Source organism: Octopus bimaculoides, chromosome 29 (genome assembly GCF_046866305.1).
Source record: "Octopus bimaculoides isolate indiv1 chromosome 29, ASM4686630v1, whole genome shotgun sequence".
NCBI lineage: Eukaryota > Metazoa > Mollusca > Cephalopoda > Octopoda > Octopodidae > Octopus > Octopus bimaculoides.
This window is the reverse complement of record NC_142956.1, coordinates 12,675,846-12,703,345: the sequence shown is the minus strand read 5'-3', so window position 1 is coordinate 12,703,345 and position 27,500 is coordinate 12,675,846. Positions and strand designations below refer to the sequence as shown.

General features: G+C 40.4%; 1 protein-coding gene across 5 annotated transcripts in view; it reads left to right on the top strand.

Moving 5' to 3' along the window:
• LOC106875495 (sperm-tail PG-rich repeat-containing protein 2-like) overlaps positions 1 to 27,500 on the top strand; it is a 697,644-nt gene that overhangs the window by 526,162 nt on the left and 143,982 nt on the right. For all 5 annotated transcript variants that reach the window (XR_016239049.1, XR_016239048.1, XM_089345563.1 and 2 more), the window contains one exon: positions 611 to 729. Coding sequence is in view for 3 of the 5 variants with exons in the window: in XM_089345563.1 (XP_089201689.1) it covers positions 611 to 729 (119 nt within the window). In the remaining 2 variants the exon portion in view is untranslated. The remainder of the gene's footprint in view (positions 1 to 610; positions 730 to 27,500) is intronic.

Genomic DNA, 27,500 nt, shown 5'->3' with positions numbered 1-27,500 from the left:
ATATGTGTATACATGAGCATGTGTGTGTGCATATATATATATATATATATATATATATATATATATATATATGCCTGTGTGGTAAGAAGCTTGCTTCCCAACCACATGGTTCTGGGTTCAGTCCCACTGCATGGCACCATAGGCAAATGTCTTCTATTATAGCCCCAGGCTGACCAAAGCCTTGTGAGTGGATTTGGTAGACAGAAACTGAAAGAAGCCCATCGCATATGTGTGTGTATGTCTTTGTGTCTGTGTGTATCGCTTCATCAGTGCTTCACAACCGGTGTTGGCGTGTTTACATCCCTGTAACTTAGTAGTTCAGCAAAAGACACTGATAGAATAAGTACTAGGCTTACAAAGTCCTGGGGTCGATTTCTTTGACGAAAAAAACCCTTGAAGGTGGTTCTCCATCATGGCCACAGTCAAATGACTGAAACGAGTAACAGAATGAACGAATAAAAAGAATTGATTCATTCAACTAAAATGCTTCGTGGCATTGCCCCAGCATGGCCGCAGTCTAATGACTAAAACAAATAAAAGATGAAAGATATCTACGTACATTTATCTATCTATCTTTGTTGATATGTTGCTACTTTACTTATTTTCTCAGGCCCTGGAAGCTATGACATCAAGTCAAACATAAGTCTATCCCAGAAGCAATCTTTGGCAAAGTCTGAACGTTTCCAGCCTGTAAGCATTAATGATGTACCTGGCCCAGGTGCATATGAGGTAAGTGTTTTATCGATCTGTTATTAAACTGTGTAACATTCTTTTTGTCCTGGGGTAGGAATTGTTATTTCCTGTTTGCTTACTCCTAGAAAGTATGGTAAAATGGTTAATATTTCCTTCAGACTTTGCTTTCCTCAAATTTGTCTCCACTTGGAACAGCTAGAAGTGAACTGAGCTTTTGATCTTACAATCCCTGTATTTATACTGCCATCTATGTTGCAAGAATGCTCTAGAAATTCTTGAAACTTTTAGAAACTTTGAGAAACTTCTTCAGCAACTCATCACTGAATTTGTGTGAAATGTAATGGAAAATAGGTGAGTTTCAAAACATTGATGTCTGGGTTACAAATGCAAAGTTTGAAGGGAATAGTAGTCATTTCCTTCGATTTCTAGATATGAGAAGCAAAGAGGAAATAACCAGCTGTAGAAACTCTGCCAAATTAGATTGGAGCCTAGTGCAACCATCCGGTTTCACCAGTCCTCAGTCAAATCGTCCAACCCATGCTAGCATGGAAAGCGGACGTTAAACGATGATGATGATGATGATGACCAAAGACATAATTAAAATTTTGTTATACATTGTTATCAGACATTTTCCGTAACTGTTGTCATTTTTGATAGTGATACTTGGGCGGGGATAGCAGTTTTTTTCTTTCCAGGATCTGTTGCTGTTCTTACTAGTTACTTTATTAGTAACTTTCGAGATTTACTGTAACAATTTTTTAGAAGTTGCTGTTTTTCCATATCAATTTTCTATAAGAGTTTCAAAGTAATTGTTGTTGGTTTTGTTCATTTTCAAATTTTGCATAATTGTTTTTAGGAAATTGTTCTTGTTTTACCATATATCCACCTCTAATTTTGTAATAACAGTAATCTCACCAGTTTTCAAATTTCAAATTTTCTAAAACAGTTTTGAAGCCAACATTGTTGTTTCTTTTTCATTTTTAAACAGGTGTTACTATTTTTCTTTATGACTTTCAAATTCATTATTACAATTTTTAAGCATTATTTACATTATTTACATTTGACGGATATTCGTCCTCATCTTGTTTGTTGTTAACACAACGTTTCGGCTGATATACCCTCCAGCCTTCGTCAGGTGTCTTGGGGAAATTTCGAACCTGGGTTCTCATTCCTATCGATGTTACTATTATTATTATTATATTATTATTATTATTATTATTATTATTATTATTACTATTATTAATCAGGTCGCTGCCATGAATCGAACTCGGAACCTTGGGGTTAGTAGCCCGCACTCTTAACCACTACGCCATATGCCCGTGGCGTAGTGGTTAAGAGCGCGGGCTACTAACCCCAAGGTTCCGAGTTCGATTCATGGCAGCGACCTGATTAATAATAGTAATAATAATAATAATAACATAATAATAGTAACATCGTTAGGAATGAGAACCCAGGTTCGAAATTTCCCCAAGACACCTGACGAAGGCTGGAGGGTATATCAGCCGAAACGTTGTGTTAACAACAAACAAGATGAGGACGAATATCCGTCAAATGTAAATAATGTAAATAATGTAAATAATTCCTCATCTCTTAAATATAGAACTGAATTTTTAAGCAGTTGTTTTTTTTTTTCCTATTTATTCAAATTCCCTAAAAGAGATTTTAAACAGCCATTTTTACTCTTTTCCAAATTCAAACATCCTAAAACAATTTTTTAATTGTTGTTGCTAGGTTTTTCCCAATTTTATTCAAATGGTTTTGAAGCAATTGCTTCTGCTTTCTTTTAATTTTCACAGAGTTGTTCCTTTTTTTTTCCTTCAAATTTGCTAAAGCAGACTTTAAGTAGTTGTTGCTGTTTTCTAAACTTTTAATTTGCTGTAACAGTTTTTTAAGAAACAGAGACCATTTTGGATTAGCCATCACTCATTTTAAAGTGACTTATTCTGTTTTATGTAGCTAGGACTATTTGTATTTATCAAAAATCTGAATGTATTTTTCCTAAATGGCTATTATGGCCCTTGCAGCTTCCTTGTAACAATTGTGGGCTCTATGGTGGCCCCCTCATCTGTTAGAGAGAAGAACAGGATGGCCGAAAACTTCTTTGATCTGATTGAGCAACAAGACTGACCGATCTTCTTGCTAATACAGAGCATTTGGTTACATTTTTTTCTTTCTTTTTTTTTTTATCGTTTTTCTTTGGAGTAATTACTGCAGGAAGAAAAATCATTATACAGAACATAAACAAAGAGTGAAGGGAGATAGTTTGAGATTTCCAACATTCTTTGAAGAAAGTTTGGAATCTGGACATTTTTAGGAATATTGTGTGTGTGTGTGTGTGTGTGTGTGTGTGTGTGTGTGTGTGTGTGTGTGTGTGTGTGTGTGTGTGTTATTATTATTACACAAGGATTTTGTCAATAGTGACTTAGAAAATTCAACTAGCTAAGACACCATCGTCTGACTGTCAACAACATTCTTGTTTAAGAATAATACTTTACAGTGTATTGAGTGACCCATCAGATTAATGTAAAATCATTTTTTTAAATAACTGAACATTACAGCAAACATAGTGAATGTGTTTTCACTAGAAATATATATATTTGTGAGAGGTTGACAGGTATCTTCTACCAGCTGGTTTTGCTACTTCAGGCTGATGACGAGCAAGACTCAGAAACATGTCCCTGAATGCAGACTAGACTAGGTGGGGGTGCTTGTGTCCCCCTTGCAAATATAAGGACACAGGAAATGTGTCAAGGCCGACAGGAAGCGGTCCAGCTTCCTAGGGCTAAATAGCAGCAGTATGATTCCCTAATTAAGTTGACAGTATACAGCTGCATTAGTATATATATATATATATATATATATACTACATACATATAAGAGGGATGACCACTAAGTGGACATCCATTTTGCTAGAAGTAGACTCCATATTTTGTATCTTTTCATTTGTCTTGCTTGCTTACGTTCTGGTGTTTGCTGAATTTTCTTAAGAACAATCTTTTCTTAGTGGTCAGTTTGTCTGGGGTCTACTTCTAGCAAAATGGATGTCCACTTAGTGGTCATCCCTCTTATATGTATGTAGTATAATTTTTCTGAATCTTCAGATTTTTCAGTATGCTAGGCCACTGGTTTTAAATTGATATTAATCAAATTAATATTCAATTTTTCACCCTTATGATTTAAATTTAAATATACATTATATATATATATATATATATATATATATATATATATATATATATATATATGTATATATATATGTATATAGGCACACATTAATGTGTGCATGTTTATATATATATATATGTGTGTGTGTGTGAGTATGTATATAATTTGATATTTTGTTGAATATTCGTGTAATTTGAATCGCTTTGAGACCAAAACTATGAAATAAATTTGGTTAAGAAACTTTTGTGATATTATGTCTAAAAATCACTTTTATATGTTGATAAATATAAAATGTTTGAGTTGTTTCATGAGACCAGTCTAAATTTATGATTATTTTACAATTTAATTGAAACACATAAGGCATGTATTTTGGTTAGAAATATTCTAACAAAAAGGTTAATTCCTGATGATTTTTGCTTAAGCTTTTTGCTCTCTGTTGAGAATAGACCATCAAAGGTTCAAGTCCATTCTTCTTAACTCTAAGCTGTGTTTCTGCTTTGCTCCAGTTGAATCTCTGTTTTTTTCCCCTTTGCCTTGATATATTATGCCCAGTTATTTGTAAAGTGCCCTCTCTTCCACATCCTTTGTAGATTTCTGGTCAGGGCCTGACATGTTTCATCATTTATTAAACAATATGTATTTGTATGCACAACACAGTGTGAATCTGAATGACTCAAAAGAGATTTAAATATCAGAAAGCCTAGCTGTGAGAGAATTATAAGAATGTAAATATATCTCTTTTATGCTTTTGATGTGTGATACAAAAAAAAAAAAAAGCTGTATATGATATTTGTAGCCTACTGTTTTATAGTTCGTTGACCACCTAAAATTTCCAAGGCAAAATTATGCTAATTAATCTATCCACTAAAGTGATAGTCTAATCATTGTTGATTTTCTTCATGTATATCCATTATCCTGAAGCCTTAGCCCAGGTCAATTCCCCACCAATATGCCACTCTGATTGACATAATCAGAAGGGGCCTTAATATGGCTGTGTTCCTTCTCAACTTCAGCCAGCAGGTCTTCACTGTGGGGACAGTAAGTGCCCCAACAGAATAACTCACTTCCCATTTGAGGGAGATAAATCTCTAGTCTGATTTGTATACAAGGGGCTGCTGAAAAGTTCCTGGCTTTGGGTAAAAGAAAATACAAGAGGATCAATTAATTATGATTTTATTCAGCATAGGAATGGCTGTGTGGTAAGTAGCTTGCTTACGAACCACATGGTTCTGTGTTCAGTCCCACTGCGTGGCACTTTGGGCAAGTGTCTTCTATTAAAGCCTCAGGCCGACCAAAGCCTTGTGAGTGGATTTGGTAGATGGAAACTGAAAGAAGTACATTGTATATATGTGTATATATATATATATATATATATATATATATATATATATATATATATATGTATGTGTGTGTATATGTTTATGTGTGTGTCTGTGTTTGTTCCCCCACCATCATTTGACAACCGGTGCTGGTGTGTTTACGTCCCCCGTAACTTAGCAATTCGGCAAAACAGACCAATAGAATAAGTACGAGGCTTACAAAGAATAAGTTCTGGGAGTCGATTTGCTCGACTAAAGGTGGTGCTCCAGCATGGCCACAGTCAAATGACTGAAACAAGTAAAAGAGTATATATATATATATATATATATATAGGTCAGGTCAGGGATCTCTTCACAGGCTGATGTGACCTGTAACTGGTACGATGTAGACCAGTCCTACATGTTTGATGGTCAAGTGATCAGCAACTAAACCAGCCCCACCCCACCGCCTTGAGTAGCTTGTTATTCTTGTGAGGAAGGTGTCTGGACATGCTGTAGGACTAGAAGCAAAACCTTTATCAGGGGGTGGATGAACTCCTTGTGGGTCAATGGCCATCCAGTTGGGGAAGATAATGGCAAACCACCCCGGTATCTCTACTATGAGACGTTGTGAACGAAGTAACACTCTGGATTTATCCGATGAGTGAACTTACATTTAATTGGGAAGGCCTCCATCGGGGTGTCGTCATCATGCTGTAAAAGCATACAGTTCATGATGGCGATGACAAATCTAAGCAACGCTCTAACGACTTTGCTAATTGGCTGGTTTAGAAAGTCATTTGTGGATGGCTGGAGTTTTGGTTGGTTTGTAGTGTGGGTTTTTATGAAAGAGGGAGAGAAAGTGTGTGTGTATGTGTGTGTGTATATGTATCTGTGTGTGTGTGTCTATGTGTGTATGTGTCTGTATGTGTTTGAGTGAAAGAGAGTGTATAGGCGTATGTAAGTGAGTGAGAGAGAGAGAGCGTATGTGTGTGTATGTTTGTATTTGTGTGGGTCTAGTGTGTACATGTGTGTGTGTGTGTATTTTTATGCATGTATCTGTGTGTGTGTATGTGAGCGTGTGTGTGTTTCTCTGTGTATGTATGTGTATATGTGCAAGTATATGTGTGTGTCTGTGAGTGTATGTATGTATGCGTGTGTGTGTGTGTGCGTGTGTATGTTTGTGTATGTATCTGTGCGTGTGTGTGCGTGTGCATGTATCTTTGTGCACATGTATCTATGTCTACACGTGTAAATATATGTGTGTGTGTGTATGTGTGTATCTTTGTGTTCTTATATATGTCTTCACTTGCGTGTATATTTGGTGATTGTGTGTGCGTGCGCATTTATCTGTGTGTATGTCTGCATGTGTATGTATATGTGTGAGTGTGTATGTGTGAGCGTTTTACAACATGCACCAAGAAGAAATTTTAGTTGACGCATCCTTATGTAATCTTACAAAGAAATGTGTACTCAGACAGACAGACAGACAGAAGCACATGCATGCACACAACATGCATGCATCAACACATACACATACACACACAAATACACACATGGCACAACACATACACACACACACACACACACGTAAGAATGGAACAAAGAAACAACCATTAATGCTCATATAAAGAATTTAATGTACATGTGTGTGTGTATGTGTGTATGCTTGTATGGAGATGTGCATGCATATATAAATCTGTATATATGTAATTAAGTTGACAGAGGTACATACACACAAAATATATATATATATGCATACATATAAATAGATAGATAGATAGATAGATAGATAGATAGATAGATAGATACATACATACATACATACATAGGCAGACATAAATACATGGAGAGAGAGAGGGACAAAGAGAGAGAAAGACAGAGAGAGAGAGAGAGAGATGGACAAGTAGACAAACAGACAGACAGACAAATAGATAGACAGATGAAGAGACAGACAGACTGATAGATAGATTGATGTATATATATATATAGATAAACAGAGATGGATAGTTTGATAGATAGATAGAGAGAGAGAGAGAGAGAGGGAGAGAGAGAGAGAGAGAGAGAGAATTATAGATAGAGAGATGGATGAACAGACAGATAGATTGGTAGGTAGATAGATAAATAGATAGATAGATAGGTCGGTAGGTAGGTAGGTAGGTAGATAGATAGATAGATAGAAAGATAGATATGTAGGTAGGTAGGTAGTTAGAAAGATAGATGGAAAGAAGGACGGATGGAAGTTTGGACGGACGGACAGACAGACAGATCTAGATATAAATATTGATACACACACACACATATGTATATATACACAAAACATACATGCATAAAAACACAGTAATGAAAAATCTTTTATACACTAATTTACAGAGATATACACACACTCACATATACACATGCATACACAGAAATATTCCAAACATATATACACATATTACTATATATACATGCATTAATATATATATATATATACATGTGTCAATATACACATCTATATTTGCATGTCTGTATATATGTGTGTGTGTGTTTGTGTGTATAGATGCACATGTATGCAAATATATACACACATATGTATATGTACACATACACACACACACAAACACACACGTGAATTCCACGTTCAAAAGGAAAAATAATTTAATTCTCTAGTGATGTAATCCGAGGTATATTAATTGAATTTATCTCGCCGACCCTCCCTTGCCCACCGCCTTTTATTCTCGAGTTGTGTAGATTAAGGGGTCAGTAAGCTGGGGCACCAATAGCTATTGAGGCGCTGAGAGGTGAGGGAACGGTACCCTGATTATGCTATATATATGTGTGTGTGTGTGTGTGTGTGTATACTTGTGTTTGTGTTTAGATATGTGTGTGTATATGTACATGTGTTTGTGTATGTATATACATGAGTATGTGTGTATGTCTATTTGTACATATAATATATTTATACATATATGTATATATACATAGATACTAATTTGTATATAAACAGACATATATACATATATGTATCGATAGATATATACATACACTTACACACACATTTATACATATATATATAAATGTATATTTATGTTCAAGTATATGGATGCATATATATACACACATGTGTATGTATGTCTGTGTGTATATATATATATATATATATATATATATATATATATATATGCACGCACAGTCAGAAAGAGAGACAGGGATATGCCTTAAATAATGATATATATATACATATACATTCTTATATATATACACACACACATATAAACATACACATACATACCCTCATATATATACACACTCATTTCCTTACATAAACATAGATATACATACATATATTGTAGTGATTTCCTTTTACTTCAGTTTATACATACATACATATATATATATGTATATACTCGTACATACACACACACACACACACATGTATATATTCTTATTTATCTTTTCATTGTTTTTCGTCCCATTTTTGTGTTTTCATTTTTATTCATCTTTTAATTCAGTTTCAAGTAAATTTAATTACAGATTCAAAAAATAATAGCAATGATAATAATAATAATAATAATAATAATAATAATAATAATGATAATAATAAAAATAATAATAATAATAGTAATAATAATAATAATCTAACTAGATTACATTTGATATTTTCACGGGATACAAAAACAGGATTAAATATTTATATGCTTTTTTCTTTCTCTCTTTCTTCTCCTGTTTTCACTCTTGTTTGTGTTGTTGTTATGGCGATGGTAATAGCGGTGGTGGTGGTGGGTTATGTGGGGTGGGGTGGTGGGGGTGGAACGAGTCTATACTTTGTTGTTAATTGCTTCTAATTGTTGGTGTTATTGATCCAAGGATATCTCACAACAGCTGTGACATGCTGGCGATGAGCAAGATACATGTGTGTGTGTGTGTGTGTGTGTGTGTGTGTGTGTGTTTCAATGTTTGTGTTTTACACACACTCACACAACATATATATACACATATACACATGTTTGTGTGTGAATTAGCATTTGTTTACATGTGAAGATATACAGATCAAAAAAGACAATCTCAGATTAAAACGAAGAATTACTCAGGACTTTTTTTGTAGAGTACATCATCGTTTAACGCCTGCTTTCCATGCTAGCATGGGTTGGACGATTTGACTGAGGACTGGTGAAACCAGATGGCAACACCAGGCTCCAATCTGATTTGGCAGAGTTTCTACAGCTGAATGCCCTTCCTAATGCCAACCACTCCGAGAGTGTAGTGGGTGCATTTACGTGCCACTGGCATGAAGGCCAGTCAGGCGGTACTGGCAATGGCCACGCTCGAAATGGTGTATTTTACATGCCACCCGCACAGGAGCCAGTCCAGCGGCACTGGCAACGATCTCGCTCGAAAGTCCTTACACATGCTACGGGCACAAGTGCCAGAAAGGCGACGCCGGGCCCAGGTGCCATCACGATTTCGCTTTCGCTTGCCCCAATAAGTCTTCTCAAGCTGAGTTTCGTGTCCAATGAAGGAGACGACGTTGGCATGGGTGCCAGTCGTCGAATTTAATTCGATTTCAATTTCACTTGCCTCAACAGGTCTTCACAAGTGGAGTTTAGTGTCCAATGAAGTAAAGGTACGCATAAGTGGGCTCGCTACACCCCTGGCACATGTTTATTAAATGTTTAAGAGTACAGGGGTGACGTGCGTGTGTATGTGTGTGTTTGAAGGTGTGTGGCTTAGTGGTTAAGGTGTTGCACTCATGATTGCTAAATTGTGGTTTCAATTCCTGGATGGGACAATGCATTAGGTTCTTGAGCATAACACTTTGTGGCATGGCTGCAGTCTAATGACTGAAACATGCAAAAAATAAAACATCATCATCTTTTAACATCGGCTTTCCATGCTGGCATGGGTTGGACAGTTTGACTCAAAACTGGTAAGCTGGAGAGCTGCTCCAAGTTCCAGTCTGTTTTGGCAATGTTTCTACGGCTGGATGCTCTTCCTAACACCAACCACTCCAAGAGTGTAATGGGTGCTTTTATGTGCCACCGACACAGTTGCCATTTCCTTGACGCTGGCAACAGCCACAACTACAGTTTCACTTGGCTTGATGGGGTCTTTTCAAGCACAGAATATCACCAAAGGTCACAGTCACTTGCATTGCCTCTATGAGGCCCAACATTCAAAGATCATGCTATCAGCAATTGCATATTCATATATAGGCATGTTCCTACCGTGTGAAAAGCCCCCAGTACTCTCTGTAAAGTGGTTGGTGTTAGGAAGGGCATCCAGCTGTAGAAACCATGCCAAACTGACAATTAGTGCCTAGTGCAGTTCTTTGGAATGCCAGCTTCTGTTGAAATGACCAACCCATGTCAGCATGGAAAATGGACATTAAATGAGGATGATGATGGCTGTGTGGTAAGTAGCTTGCTTACGAACCACATGGTTCTGGGTTCAGTTCCACTGCATGACACTTTGGGCAAGTGTCTTCTACTATAGCCTCGGGCCAACCAAAGTCTTGTGAGTGGATTTGGTAAACGGAAACTGAAAGAAGCCCATCGTATATATATGTGCATGTGTGTGATTGTGTCTGTTTGTCCCTCCACCATCGCTTGACAACTAATGTTGATATGTCTATGTTCCCATCACATAGCGGTTTGGCAAAGTACTAGGCTTACAATGAATAAGTCCTGGGTTTGATTTTCTCAACTGAAAGGCAGTGCTCCAGCATGGCCGCAGTCAAATAATTGAAACAAGTAAAAGAAAAGACATGCTTTTTTCTCTCTCTTCTCTCATAGCATGTTGTGTGTAGCGTTCATAATAATTTTTCTATCGTCTTGGCTCAACAGACCTCACCGTTTGTTTTTACTGTCTTGTTCTCACTGTCCTGTTCTTGTTAACACTTTCACCCTCCGCAAAAAATCCAAAATTTTATTTAATTTGCTTTGCGGGAAGGACTGTTCCAACAAGATCGCGTATTGTCCTTGCCTTCGAAACACGGAGTAGATGAAACAGGGACAACTGACGAAGGAATATACTCTTTATGTTGCATGTTCGTTTCTTTCGTTGTTCGAAAAAAAGTTCATTTTCTGTTTTCATCTTTATGTTTTCATTTCTCATTGTGTTTAACGTTTTTTTGATACCCTGTGCCCGTATATGTTTGTATGTATACATATAGATGTAGGTATGTACATGGATATATGCATATATTTATGTATTATTTATATTATTATATGATCGAACGCCACACATCCTTTTCCAAGTAAGTTTTTATCTCAATAGAATAAATACTAGGCTTAGAAAGAAAAAGTCCTGGGAAGATGTGTTCAGCTAAACCCTTCGAGGTGGTGCTCCAGCATGGCCGCAGTCAAATGACTGAAACAAGTAAAAGAGTAAGAGAGTAAAACACAGTCAGACAGGCTGACAGACAGGTTGACAGACAGACAGGCAGGCAGGCAGATGAATAAGGACTTTTGAGGTGGTGGGCGTGTGAACGCCAGTATGGAGTTCTTGAATTAGGGAGGTTGATAGAGTTTAAGCCTTGTTATGTAGTGAATAATTCATAGAGGCTGATGCGATGGTGGGGTTGTAAGGGGGGGGGGTGCGGCAGATGTCTAGAGGGACGGGGTGAGGAAGTCAGGCATGTGGAGGGGGGGAGGGGCTTGTTGTTGTTTAGTCCCAGGTCAGTCCTGATCCAGACAGACCTGTAATCAAAGACGTTCCAGCCGTGACCATCCCATCTTTTATTCAGCCAAAGTGTATCTAGGACTACATTATTTAATGTACAGCATAGTAGTTAGTATTGGTGGTTATAGTTGTTGTTGTTGTTGTTGTTGTAGTTGTTTAACTCCCAGGTCAGTTGTATAATGTAGTCTTGGACTTCTGACCCGTAGGCAAAATACAGGATGGTCACATCTGGAACGTCTTTGTTCATAGCTATGTTGGAACAGGACTCACCAGGGGCTAAGCAACAAGGGCCACTAATACTAACTACTATATTATACATCAGAAATGTAGTCCTAGATACACTATGCCTGAATGAAAAATGGGAAGGTCACCGCTGGAACGTCTTTGATCATAGGTCTGCTGGATCAGGACTGACCTGGGGTTAAACAACAACAACCATAGCCACCAATACTATTATACTATACATTAGATAATGTAGTCCTAGATGCACAATGCCTGAATAAAAGATGGGATGGTCACAGCTGGAGCATCTATGATCACAGGTCTGCTAGAGCAGGACTGACCTGGGGTTAAACAATACCAGCAACAACATCTATTGCCACTGATCCAAACTGGTATACTGTACATTGGATAATGTAGTCCTAGATAGACTATGTGTGACTAACAGATGGGATGGTCACAGCTGGAACAACTTTGGTCATAGGTGTACTAGATCAGGATTAAGCCTAATTTCCCAACTGCTTCCACTATATAGCCCACCATGACCACCGCTGCTGAACTTACCATCATAAATACATTTAATCCTCCTTGTCTTTCTTCTACATCCAACCATCCCCCCTCCCGCCCTCCTTTGTCCCCTAGCAATCCGGGTGGGGAAGAAAGGGGTGCATTCTCCAGCTTCTCTACCCCCACCCACCCCCATCATTGTAATTCCACCCCCCCCGACCCCTCTCCTCCATCCGGACACAAGACACAACACATGAGACAGGACATGACCCAGACCCTTAAAACATGTGCACCGATGGCCTCACTCTTTGCTCCTGCTTTCGAAGTAGGGGGGGGGCAGGCGACGGGGGGGGGCTGTGGCGGTAGGAATGCAAGGACCCAGGGATTCCCCAACCAGACTGGCATTTCTGGGGCATGTCACTCAGTATCCATCTTTGCATCGCCCCGTCCCCACTACGGGGTGGTGGTGGTGGTGGTGGTGGTGGGGGGGGGGGGGGGGGCTGGTGGTAGTCCCCCCTCCTTCTTACTGTGTTCATCCACTCCCTCACTCATGTCACCCTAAATTTCCTCCCTCTTACTACTACTGCTGCTGTTGCTCTCTCTCTCTCTCTCTCTCTCTCTTTCTCTCTCTCTCTCTCTCTCTCTCACTATTTCACTCCTCCCCTTCGTCCTCCACCGCCTCCTCCTCCTCCTCAACTTCTGAACTTCTGTTCTCTTTACTTTTTGTGGCTGCCTTACCAATTTGCATTGCCACCACCACCACCACCATCAGCACCACCACCACCACCATCATCATCATCGCCTCCATCACCACTACCACCATCACCACCACCACCACCACCACCACCATCATTGTCACCACCACCATCACCACTACCACCATCACCACCACAACCACCACCACTACCACCATCACCACTACCACCATCACCACCACCACCACCATCATTGTCACCACCACTACCACCACCACCACCACAACCACCATCACCACCACCACCACTACCACCATCACCACCACCACCATCACCACCACCACCATCACCACCATCATCACCACCATCACCACCACCATCACCACCACTACCACCACCATCACTACTACCACCACCACTACCACCACCATCACCACTACCACCACCATCACCACCACCACCATCACCACCATCACCACCACCATCACCATCACTACCATCACCACCACATACTATTACTACTACTATTATCTCCATTTATTGCACATAGCCATTGCCATGCATCTACTCACACACACACACACATCAATTTATATATACACTTATATATATATATATATATATATATATATATATATATACATACATATACACTTGCCTTCCCCCACCCCACCCCTCCTACACCATTTCCAGAGTGCTTGACCACAAGATGAGCAGCACTCTATCAGAAATCACAGAAACCACTTAGCTGCAATACCAAAACCACTCCTGCCACCTCCACCACTATCACCCTTCCCCCCACAACCACCACCACCACCACTACTACTACTGCTACTACTACTACTACTATCACCACTACTACTACTACTACTACTACTACTACTACTGCTACTACTACTACTACTATCACCACTACTACTACTACTACTACTACTACTACTACTACTACTACTACTACTACTACTACTAACATTACCACCACTACTACTACTACTACTGCCTAGTCAGACCATCACTACCATCTCCACCACCACCACTGTTTAGCCGCTTCTCCACCCCCACTACCATCACAACCACCACCGCCACCACCACTGCCATTATCATTTGGCCATACCCTGACCAACGAAACTGCTACTACTTTTGTATCACACTACCACCGTCGCTACCACCACAAGCACCACAGCCTCTACCACCACCAACACTTCTACCGCTAGTTGGTCCCCTCCACCCACCATCATCACCTCCACCATTAATAACCCTTCCTAGCCATACCACTCATACCCCTACCACTGCTATTATCACCACCACCACCGATTCTTTGGGCCTATTTGCAAGACATTTACATGGCCACTTGCTATGCTAGAAACAATAGTTAAATCACATACTGAAATAAAATGGAGCTCTGTCTGCTCTTTTGATTAGCATAAGAGGTTTGATCAAAAAGTACCAGGACTGGGGTTATGACATGGTAACTGCAACATGTACCAATTTGACACTTAATCCCCTTCAAAGGAGTCCCCTTCTGAAGCCACACACTTTATCCAGCATTGGTTCCATTGATCGAAGCATTCCTGGAGTTCCTTTTTTGGGGGATAGAGAGCAGCTGCCTTTCTGCATTCTCTTGGATTTTCTCAATGTCTTGATATCATGGTAGGGTCACCCATTGCAAAAACTGAGCCTTGGCTTCAGGGCCACAGGAACAGAGCCACGATCTGTCACCTGTTATGACAGATCTCAAAAAGGTTTCATTATCCTCAACACGATCAAGGAGAGATTATTTACATTATTTACATTTGACAGATAACAATGAAGGAAACATTATTTACATTTGACGGATATTTGTCCTCATCTTGTTTGTTGTTATTAACACATTTTGGTTGATGTACTCTCCAACCTTCATCAGGTGTCTTGGGGAAATTTCAAACCTGGGTTCTCATTCCTAAGGTATTTTTCGATGTTATTATTATTATTATTATTATTATTATTCAGGTCACTGTTTGGAATCGAACTCAGAATCTTGGGGTTAATATATGTGTGTGTGTGTGTGTGTGTATGCTTTATTATTAAATCTTGCAAAAACATGACAAAAATATCACAGAAGACTGCTACTCAGAGTTTCACATTCCCGTTCATCAGGCAGTTTTGATCAGTAGCAGTTCTTTGTGATACTTTTGTGTTTTTACAGCTTTAATAAGAAAGCATATTACTCTACCTCTGGTATTCGAGTACTATTTTTTCCCACCTTGTTTCATATTTATGTGCTTACTCAGGTATATATAAAGATATATATATATATATATATATATATATATATATGTTGTTGTACTTGGGGATGGTCATATTGCCAGTTTAGCCAATAAAAACACACGCACTGTATATTTGGTGTTAATTTGTTTCAGCTTTATATTACATTATATTACATTAATCCTATTTCGGCCAGAGTTCTTTCGTCACACTTCTGTGACCTCATCAGTGGTCCTTTGTTTCCTTCTTTCTTATGTGTGTCTCACCTTGCTAACTAACTATATATATATATATATATATATATATATATATAGATACATATATATATATTTTCTGATGAAATTGCCATAGTAGTTGAAAGCACTGAAATATGTAATTAAATATGTGATTTGAAGAAACAATGTGTTGGCACTCTGTCGCTTACGACGTCGAGGGTTCCAGTTGACCGATCAACGGAACAGCCTGCTCGTGAAATTAATGTGCAAGTGGCTGAGCACTCCACAGACACGTGTACCCTTAATGTAGTTCTCTGGGATATTCAACGTGACACAGTGTGACAAGGCTGACCCTTTGAATTACAGGCACAACAGAAACAGGAAGTAAGAGTGAGAGAAAGTTGTGGTGGAAGAGTACAGCAGGGTTCGCCACCATCCCCTGCCGGAGCCTCGTGGAGCTTTAGGTGTTTTCGCTCAATAAACACTCACAACGCCCGGTCTGGGAATCGAGACCGCGATCCTATGACCGCGAGTCCGCTGCCCCAACCATTGGGCCATTGCACCTCCACTGAAGAAACAATATGTGATATTGCTTACCAACCGCATGGTTCAGGGTTCAGTCCCATTGCATGGCACCTTGGGCAAATGTCTTCTACTATAACAGTTCACACGGATGGGGTACAAGAAAGAGAGATCATCAGAGCAATGATAATGTTGGAGGTGATTATGGTGATGAGGAAAGCAGTGGTGGTGGTGGTGGTGGTGATGATGATGGTGGTGGTGGTGGTGGTGGTGGTGATGATGGTGGTGATGATGATGGTGGTGGTGGTGGTGGTGATGATGGTGGTGGTGGTGATGATAGTGGTGGTGGTGGTGGTTGTGATGATGGTGGTGGTGGTCGTCGTGGTGATGATGATAGTGTGAATGATGGTAGTAATGATGATGGTGGTGATGATGATGATGAGGATGACTGTGATTGTAATAGGGGTGGTGGTGATGGTAGTGGTAATGATGATGATAGCATTGGTGGTGATGATTTGATGATGGTGATGGTTGTGGTGACCATGACGACGGTGATGATGGTAATGGTGATACCAATGGAAGCAGCGATGATGGTAATGATGACTATGATGGTGATGATGATGATGACGACAACGACAAACACGATGACGATGATGGTGGTGGTAATGGTGATGACGATATTGATGATGATGACAACACCACCAGCAAAGCCGATGACAATGACAGAAATCTCAAGATCCATAAGCATTGCTGGTGCTCATGGTGGTGGTCATGGTGGGATGGGGAGAATTGTGTGTGTGGGGGGGGTGGACTTTGTAGGCTTGGATTCTTCCTGCCATGGTTTGTTGGCGGGGGGGGGGGAGGGGGTATGTGAACCAGTGAGTGGGTGGACTGATTTGGATGGGGCTGGGGCGATTATGTTGGGGCTGGGGGGAAGTAGTGGTGGTGGGGTCAGCAGCGACGGGGGGGGTGAGAGAGACAGACATACAGACAGAGCAGCATTGAAAGAAGGAGGATGCGAGAGAGAGAGAGAGAGAGAGAGAGAGAGAGTGGAGGGAAGCCAGAGCAGAGCTGTAAGGATTTACAGATAAATAAATGAATAAATAGATAAATAAATGGACCCCTTTTTGTTTGGCCGGGGGGGGGGGGGGATGGGCTAAGTGGAGGGACGGTGGTGGAGAAAACTACACAGTTCTTCCTTTGAACAGATCCTCTCTGTCTCTCTCTCTCTCTCTCTCTCATCCCCACCCCATCCCCACCCCTATCGCATTCCTTTTCCCCCTCACTCCCCCCCACCCTTCCCTTCCTTATTTCTCCTGATTTATTTGATTCCTTATCTTATTTCTACTTTGTGCTGGGCGCGGGGTGGGGGGGGGCGTTGGGGGGGTATAGTGAAAGGAACACACACACACACACACACACACACACACACACACACACGCATGTACGCACACTCACAAACACACACATACAGACAGAAAAATCATGCACACACAAACACACAATAACATTCACACACACACACACACACACACACACACAAATTCTCTCTCTCTCACACACACATACAAAAACCCTCACACATATAAAACACTCACACAGACACAAACTAACTCATATACACACACATACACACACATCACCTCCGGTAGGGGGGGGGTCCCTGAATCCTGGTCCACCACCAGGAATACCATGGAGAGAAGAGAAAGAGAGAGAGTGAGAGCAAAGATAGTGAGAGAGAGAGAGGGGGGGACAGAAGGAGAAAGAAAGGGATGCACACATTCCTAGGGCATAGCCATACCCCAATACCAAAGCCACTGCCACCACCTCCACCACTCAGAGGGGCTGGGAGCTTGTATAATAAGGTCCCTTGACCTATTAGAAATAGCTGCCAAATCTCCCTTAAATCACTTCCGCATCTCTGTCCCCTTCCCCTTGCATCAATCTTAATAGTCTTATCTGAGATTACACTAGACTCTGCTGTATTTAGAAATATGATACCTGAGACAGAAAAACATCAACAATAAGAAAGGGTGGGCATGGTTGGATGCTTAAGGAGCTTGCTTTGCAGCCACATGGTTTCAGGTTCACTCCTGCCTTCAGTAAGTGTCTTCTAATGCACTGGGGGCTCTAATGCTTTCGTTGATGGAAACTGTATGGAAGCAGCGAACTGTATAAGGCGGGGAGCTGGCAGAAACGTTAGCATGCTGGGCGAAATGCTTAGTGGTATTTCGTCTGCCGTTATGTTCTGAGTTCAAATTCTGCTGAGGTCGACTTTGCTTTTCATCCTTTCGGGGTTGATAAATTAAGTACCAGTTACGCACTGGGGTCGATGTAATCGACTTAATCCATTTGTCTGTCCTTGTTTTTCCCCTCTATGTTTAGCCCCTTGTAGGCAATAAAAATTTTTTTTTTTAAATAGGAAACTGTATGGAGGCCTGTTGTATCTATGTGTGTGCACATGCGCATGCACGTCTTTTTTATTTGTTGCAGTCATTAATCTGCAACCATGCTGCAGCACTGCCTTGAAGAATTTTTAGTTGAATGTATCAACCCCAGTACTTATTTTATTTTTTCTCTTTTGTTGAACTGCTAAGTTACGGGGACATAAACAAACCCATACTGGTTGTCAAGCAGTGGTGGTGAGGAACAAACACAGACACAAAAATACGCACACATAGATATCCATATATGGTTACATATACAAAAGGCTTCTTTCAGTTTCTGTCTACTAGATCCACTCGCAAGGCTTTGGTCAGCCTGAGGCTATGGTAGAAGACACTTGCCCAAGGTGCTGGGCACTGTTTTGTGTAGCATGGGCACTTCAAAAGCAGAAGAACATCCCTGGAAGATGATGAGTCATTTGGAAGACCTGCCACAAGTGTCACCCCTGGAAATGTGGTATTGTGCATCAAGAATTCGCTTCCCCTTAGGGTCAGACCATCAGTCAAGAGTTCTACTGCAATGTCTGGAAGCGTTTGATGGAGGACATTTGGCAAAAGCAACTGGGTCTGTGGAGCGCTAAGAACTGGATTCTTCACCAAGATCTCCTCATGTGTTTCTCGCCATTAACAATATGGTATTGTTTCTACTCCCACCCTGTTCACCAGATTTTGCACTTACAGACTTCCATCTCTCCCCCAAGATGAAGATGCAGCTGAAAGGTTGTTTGAACACCGTTGTCAAGATCCAAAGTGAATTGCAGAAGATCCTTGACTTGCTTATGGAAAGCAACTTCCATGCCGGATTCCAAAAGTGGTAGGAACGCTGGGACCAATGTATTGCTGTGTAAGGTGATTATTTCAAAGGAGATGATATTAAAAGTTAGGTAGGAGTGGCTGTGTGGTTAGTAGCTTGCTTACCAACCACATGGTTCCGGGTTCAGTCCCACTGCATGGCACCTTGGGCAAGTGTCTTCTACTATAGCCTCGGGCCGACCAAAGCCTTGTGAGTGGATTTGGTAGACAGAAACTGAAAGAAGCCCGTCGTATATATGTATATATATATATATATATATGTATGTATGTGTGTTTGTGTGTCTATGTTTGTCCCCCCACCATCGCTTGACAACCGATGGTAGTGTGTCTACGTCCCCGTAACTTAGCGGTTCGGCAAAAGAGATCGATAGAATAAGTACTAGGCTTCCAAAGAATAAGTCCTGGGGTCGATTTGCTCGACTAAAAGGCGGTGCTCCAGCATGGCCGCAGTCAAATGACTGAAAAAAGTAAAATAGTAAAATAGTAAAATAGTAAATAGGTTATTTTTTTATTAAACATAACTAGTTCAGGAACCTTTTGATACCACCTCATATCTCACAGAGATGGGAACTGACTGGAACACAGCTCAAAGGGTTACCAATGATAACCCAAGCAAATCCTAACAAATACTTGATGCAGCGATGCGCTGCAATGGTGCATGCCCCATATCTGACCTATTCCATTGTTCAATGAACTGGATCTGAATTGATAAATTTATTTCTAAACAGCCAAAATATTCCAAAGACACATTTATTCTTTAACATAATTCCTAAGCCAAACTACAATAATAAACTATGAGGCTACAGTCCATCTTGTACTCTTTGTAAGTGGCTGAGTATTCCACAGACATACTCTTTTACTTGTTTCAGCCATGCAGCTTCAGTAATGCTGGGGCACCACCATGGATCCTCGTCCACTTGTATGTTATTGTCAGCACTGTAATATTCTTGTCACTACTAATATGAGCTGGCAGAAATGTTAGCATGCTGGGCGACATGCTTAGCGGTATTTCGTCTGTCTTTACGTTCTGAGTTCAAATTCCGCCGAGGTCGACTTTGCCTTTCATCCTTTTGGGGTTGATTAAATAAGTACCAGTTGTGTATTGGAGTCGATTTAATCAACTGGTCCCCTCCCCTAAAATTTCGGGCCTTGTGCCTAGAATAGAAAAGAATATGTTGTGGTAGTATTATGCATCTTATTATCCTCAACTTGTTTATCATCCTACCGCTGGCAGCTCCACAAGACAATAACTTTGAGACGTCTACCTTGACAGTAATTTGAACTCATATATATCATGTACCTGACACTGACTCCAAACTGAGAACTCATACAAGGACTCTACTACTACTGACCTCCTACAACGACTGACTTTCTGACTTTGTAGTGGCTGGTTCATACCACTTTGTCACATGCGAAGAGGAGTAACATTTTCACTACAACACATACCCTGAATATAATTCCCTGGCTGATTCAGTGTACCACAATGAACAACAGAACTGCCTTTTGAAATACAGTCCCTTTTGTGTGCTTTCTGTAACAGAGTGAGAGGGAGAAGGAAAAAACTAAAAGAGACAAAGTTTTCAAAGTGGAACAGAACAGAAAGAGGGACAAAATAGTAGAACTTGAAAATTTAGCACTGTATTGGCAGAAGAGAAGAAGAAACAGTTACATAAAGAAGGAAGAGGAGGAGGAAAAGATGGACATGCACAAACTTAAATAGGAACAGGCAAGATAAGAAGTTTGCTTCCCAACCACATGGTTCTGGGTTCAGTCCCACAGCGTGGCACTTTGGGCAAGTGTCTTCTACTATAACCTTGGGAAAATCAAAGTTTTGTGAGTGGATTTGATAGACAGAAACTGATAGAAGCCCATCGTATATATACATATGTATGTATGCATAATTATGTTTATGTGTGTGTCTATCTGTTCCCTCATCACTGCTTGACAACTGGTGTGGATGTGTTTATGTCCCTTTATATATATATGTGTGTGTGTGTGTCTTTGTGTCTGTTTCTCTCATACTTCCATTTGACAACTGGTGTTGGTGTGTTTACATCCATATATATATGTATATATCATCATCATCATCATTGTTTAACGTCCGCTTTCCATGCTAGCATGGGTTGGACGATTTGACTGAGGACTGGTGAAACCGGATGGCAACACCAGGCTCCAGTCTAATTTGGCAGAGTTTCTACCGCTGGATGCCCTTCCTAACACCAACCACTCAGAGAGTGTAGTGGGTGCTTTTACGTGTCACCCGCACGAAAACGGCCATGCTCGAAATGGTGTCTTTTATGTGCCACCCGCACAAGCCAGTCCAGGGGCACTGGCAACGATCTCGCTCGAAAATCCTACGGGAGCCAGTCAGGTGGTACTGGCAACGGCCACGCTCAAAATGGTGCATCTCATGTGCCACCCGCACAAGAACCAGTCCAGGGGCACTGGCAACGATCTTACTTGGCTTGCCGGGTCTTCTCAGCACATTTCCAAAGGTCTCGGTCAGTAGTCATCGCCTCGGTGAGGCCCAATGTACGAAGGTCTTGCCTCACCACCTCAGCCCAGGTCTTCCTGGGCCTACCTCTTCCACTGGTTCCCTCAACTGTTAGGGTGTGGCACTTTTTCACGCAGCTATCCTCATATATATATATATATATATATATATATATATATATATATATATATATATATATATATATATATATATATATATATATATACATATATATATATATATATATATATATATATATATATATATATATATATATATAGGTGCAGGCGTGGCTGTGTGGTAAGAAGTAAAAAAGAAAAACAGAATATAAATCATCATCATCATTTAATGTCTGTCTTCCATGATGGCATGGATTGGATGGTTTGGCAGGAGCTGACAAGCCAGAAGACTGTGCCAGGCTCTGTTGTCAAGTTTGTCATGTTTCTATGGTTGGATGGCCTTCCTAATTCCAACCAGGCATTTGGCTCATGATTAAGAAAGCCATGTGTTTGACTCCCAGTGGCACATTGAGCAAGCAAGACACTTGATTTCACATTGCTCCTCTCCCCTCAGCTAGCAAAAGTCAGTCGTACCTGTAATTCAAAGGGGCCAGCCTTGTCACATTTTGTGTCATGCTGAATCTCCTTAAGGCTGGGTACACGTGTCTGTGGAGTACTCAGCCACTTTTATGTTAATTTCACAAGCAGGCTCTTTCATTGATCAGATCAACTGGAACCCTTATTGTAAACACCGGAGTGCCAGTTTTTAGTGAAGGTCTCTGACTCATGATTGTAAGGTCGTGAGTTCAATTCCTGGCACTGCCTTATGTCCTTGAGCAAAAGACTTTATCTTTATTTTACATCACTCTAGTCCATTTCAGATGGCAAAAATGAGTTGTACCTGTAATTCAAAAGGGCCAGCCTTGTCACATTTTGTGTTTTAATGCTAAATCTCTCTGGCAACTGCATAAAGGGCACATGTGTCCATGGAGTATTCAGCCACTTGCACATTAATTTTACAAGCAGGTTCTATTGATCGGATAAACTGGAACACTTGTCTTAACCAAGTGCCATTTATGATATATGTATATATATATATATATATATATATATATATATACACACACATATATAGATTGATGGATGACACAGAGACAGCCAGACAGATATATAGATAGATAATGTTTGATTAATGGTGTACATTCCACCAGTACTGCTACACTAGCTACAACTACCACCACCACTACTAACGCCAATACTACTTCCAGTGCTGCCATCCACATCCTCATCTCAAACATCATCACCACCATCACCATCATCATCACCAACACCATCATCATCACCAACACCATCATCATCTTCGTCACTATCATCACCACCGCCACCACCATTACCATTGTCATCACCAACAATACCCTCATCACCATCATAATTGTTGGCATTCCAGGCCGTCAACACCACCACCACTGCTACCACTGCTACCAACACCATCACCGTCATCAACACCACTACCACAACCATCAGCAGCATCACCACCACGGATACCATTACCACTACCCTGGATGCTATCACCAATACGACTGCTGTCACCACCATCAGCACTGTTTTCAGCTGTACCTCTACAACAACTTTTACTACCATCATCATCATTGTTATTGTCACCAACACCAATTACACACCACTACCATCACCAATGACACCTCTGTCTCCACCACCACCACTAATACTTCAGCCAGTACCAGTAATAAATCAATGGTATGAATCTGGCTACCAGATACCATCTGTTTAATTTCATGTTTGTACTGAGGAGAGACAGACTGACAGACAGAGAGGATGGAAAGCCGGAAAGAGAGAGAAGGATGGATGAAGAGAGAGAGAGAGAGAGGGAGTGGGTAGAGGATAGAGTGAAAGGGAGAAAGAGAGAGAGAGAATAGGGATAGACAGACAGACTGAGAGGGGGAGAGACATGAGAAAGTTGGTGAAGATTATGATGTAGGAACAGAGGGAAAGAGAGAGGGAGATACACTGTGGACAAAGGGAGAAGGAAAGTAAATGTAGAGAGAGAGAGAGAGAAGCAATAGACTGACAGAAAGAAAGTAAACTGAAGCAGAGAAACTGAGATGAATAGAGAGGGGGAGAGACATGGAGATAGGGAGAGATAGAAAGAGGGAGAAGACAAGAAGCAAGAAGCAGAAGGAGGGGAAGGGAGGAAAGTGTAGAGAGAGAGAGAAAGTGTTGATGATGGAGGCGGCTGCGGCGGCGGTGGTGGTGGTGGTGGTGGTGGTGGATGTAGGGTGGAAAAGGAAAGAGAAAAAGAAGAGGAGAGAGTGGGAAGAGGAAAGAATAGATTTGTGAAGAGGAAGAGAGAGAGAGAGAGAGAGAGATACAGAGAGAAAGAGACTGACTGTGAGAAAGAGTAAAGGAAAGTGTGTTTGCAAGAGACAGAGAGGGAAAGAAATATAGTGATGGGGCGGGGGGGGGTCAAGGGAACGGGGTAGTGGTGGGTTGTAGCAAAGACTTATGTGTGTCAGAGGTCAAATATAGACACATACACACACATGTACAAGCACACACACACATACGCATGCTCATATATGTATACTTAGAGATACATAAATGCATACGTTTGCAGGCTCATACACACCTACAAACACACGCTTATATACACACAGAGGCTTGTGCATACACACATACACCGAGAGATTCGCACATACACACATGTATATAGAGGCTCTATATAGATCCTCTAATTCCTTATGTACTTTGTACTTCTATATGTAAACCAGGTTGGCAAAATAACATAGTCTGCCCTAGACACCTGTGCTTTGGTTCTTTCTTTCTTTTTCTTTCTTTTTTTTGTCACTTTTGCTATGAATTAAATTAATGAATTCAACGGGGTACATTGTCTGCAAGTAGTTGGGTTCAGCATATTATCCTCCATTTTCTAATTGTTATATATATATATATATATATATATATATATATATAATCATAAATATATAGGGATTGACAGTAATCCCTATATATTTATGATTATAAATTATTTACCGAAGAAGGTTTTTTTCATACTGAGCTACCCGGCAGAATTGTTAATTATTAATTTTATTACTAATTGATGATTCCCTGCCCTGCATATCTATATATATATATATATATATATATATATATTAATAATAAATGGTAAAATCAATAATAATTTTACCAGGTAGCCAGTGCGGAAATAAAAACCTTATAGGTAAATTTTACAAAATATTTTATAATTATATACATAATTATAACAAGAGGTCAGTTCTGATGTTGATGTGTTTATGTCCTTGTAACTTAGCTGTTCAGCAAAAGGAACTGATAGAATAAGTACTAGGCTTAAAAAATAAGTCCTGGCGTCGATTTCTTATATATATATGTATAGATAGGGAAAGAGAAAGAGAGAGATGCACACACACACACATACGTATATAAGCACCCCACACACACACACACACACACACACAAGCAAGCTTCAACTCCACCCACCCCCATCCACCCAGAACTTCCATCATAGTGAATTTCTTTCATAATAGCCTTGTCTGATGTGCAGAGATAACACTGACAGGCAAGGGCTACGGGCTTGTCCTTTGAACTTCAAGACAGCTGGTCACTGGACTTGTGTCAGCCAGTTTGTGCCGGTCTAAACCGGTCTGTCCGTCATCTCTAATGATGAGAATTTAGAAACTGTGATGCAGAGATAAAGATTCGGTGGTGGTAGTGTTTAGCCCTTGGTCATTCTTGGTCCAGTAGACAGATGATCAAAGATGATCATATTGTGACCACCCCAACTAGTCATAGTGTATTGTATTGTAACTAATATTAGTGACTATAGCTGTTGTTGTTTAGTCCCAGGATAGTACTCATCCAGACAGACCTGTGATCAAAGACGTTCCAACTGTGACCATCCCATCTATTATTCAGGCATTGTCTATCTAGGACTACAATATCTAATGTACCGTATAGTAGATAGTGGCTATAATTGTTATTTAGCCCCAGGTCAGTCCTGATCCAGCAGACCTATGATCAAAGATGTTCCAACTGTGACCATCCCATCTTTCATTCAGGCATCGTCTATCTAGGACTACAATATCTAATGTACCGTATAGTAGATAGTGGCTATAATTGTTATTTAGCCCCAGGTCAGTCCTGATCCAGCAGACTTATGATCAAAGATGTTCCAGATGTGACCATCCTATCTTTTATTCAGGCATCGTCTATCTAGGGCTACAATATCTAATGTATCGTATAGTAGTTAGTATTAGCGTTTATAGTTGCTGTTGTTTGGCCCCAGGTCAGACCCAGTACTGCTAACCTATGATCATAGATGTTCCAGTTGTGACCATCCCCTCTTTATTCAGACATTATGTACCTAGGTATACATTGTCTAATGTATTGTGTGGGAACTAGTATTTGTGGCTATAGTTGTTGTTTAGCCCATGGTCAGTCCTGATCCAGTAGACCTATGACCAAAGATGCTCCAGCTGTGATCATCCCATCTTTCATTCAGACATAGTATATCTAGGGCTACATTATCTAATGTACAGTGTCGTCATTAACATTCTAAGGCAGCGAGCTGGCAGAATCATTATTATGCCAGGCAGAATGCTTAGCAGCATTTTGTTCATCTTTATGTCCTAAGTTCAAATCCCGCCAAGGTCAACTTTGCCTTTTATCCTTTTGGGGTCAATAAGATAAGTACTAGCTAAGCACTGGAGTCGATGTGATCGACTTAGCCCCACACCCCGAAATTGCTGGCCTTTTGCCAAAATTTGGAATCAATAGTAGTGGCTATAATTGTTGTTGTTTAGCCCCAGGTCAGTCCTGATCCAGACAGACCTATGATCAAAGATGTTCCATTTATGACCATCCCATCTTTTATTCAGACATAGTGTATCTAGGACTACATTATCTGATGTACAGTATAGTAGCTAGTATTAGTGGCTATAATTGTTGTTGCGTAGCCCTAGGTCAGTCCTGATCCAAGGGCCCTGTGATTCAAGATATTCCGATTATGACCATCTCGACTTAATCTATCCCAGACTTCATTATCTAATGTAATCTATAGTTGTAAATGTCTTGTACACTTGACAAGATGTGTAGAAAGTGCACTTTCCAACAAAGATCAATTAATGCACCTACAGCACCTCCTGGGGACCCGAGAATTTGCATATTACAAAGGAACATCACATCAATTGACCATGAGTCACAATGTGGTGTGGTTTATCCTCAAAAGGAAGAATTGGATCATTCTTTTGTGACAGACCTGTGACTGGTCTAATTTACTTGAACTGGCTGTGATGATCTGTCATGCCAAGCATCTGAGAGGACTTTGAAGATGTGGAGTATATTTCCAACAGGATGGGGCACCCCCATGCTATCATTCAGACATAGTATATCTAGGGCTACATTATCTAATGTACAGTGCCGTCATTAACATTCTAAGGCAGCGAGCTGGCAGAATCATTATTATGCCAGGCAGAATGCTTAGCAGCATTTTGTTCA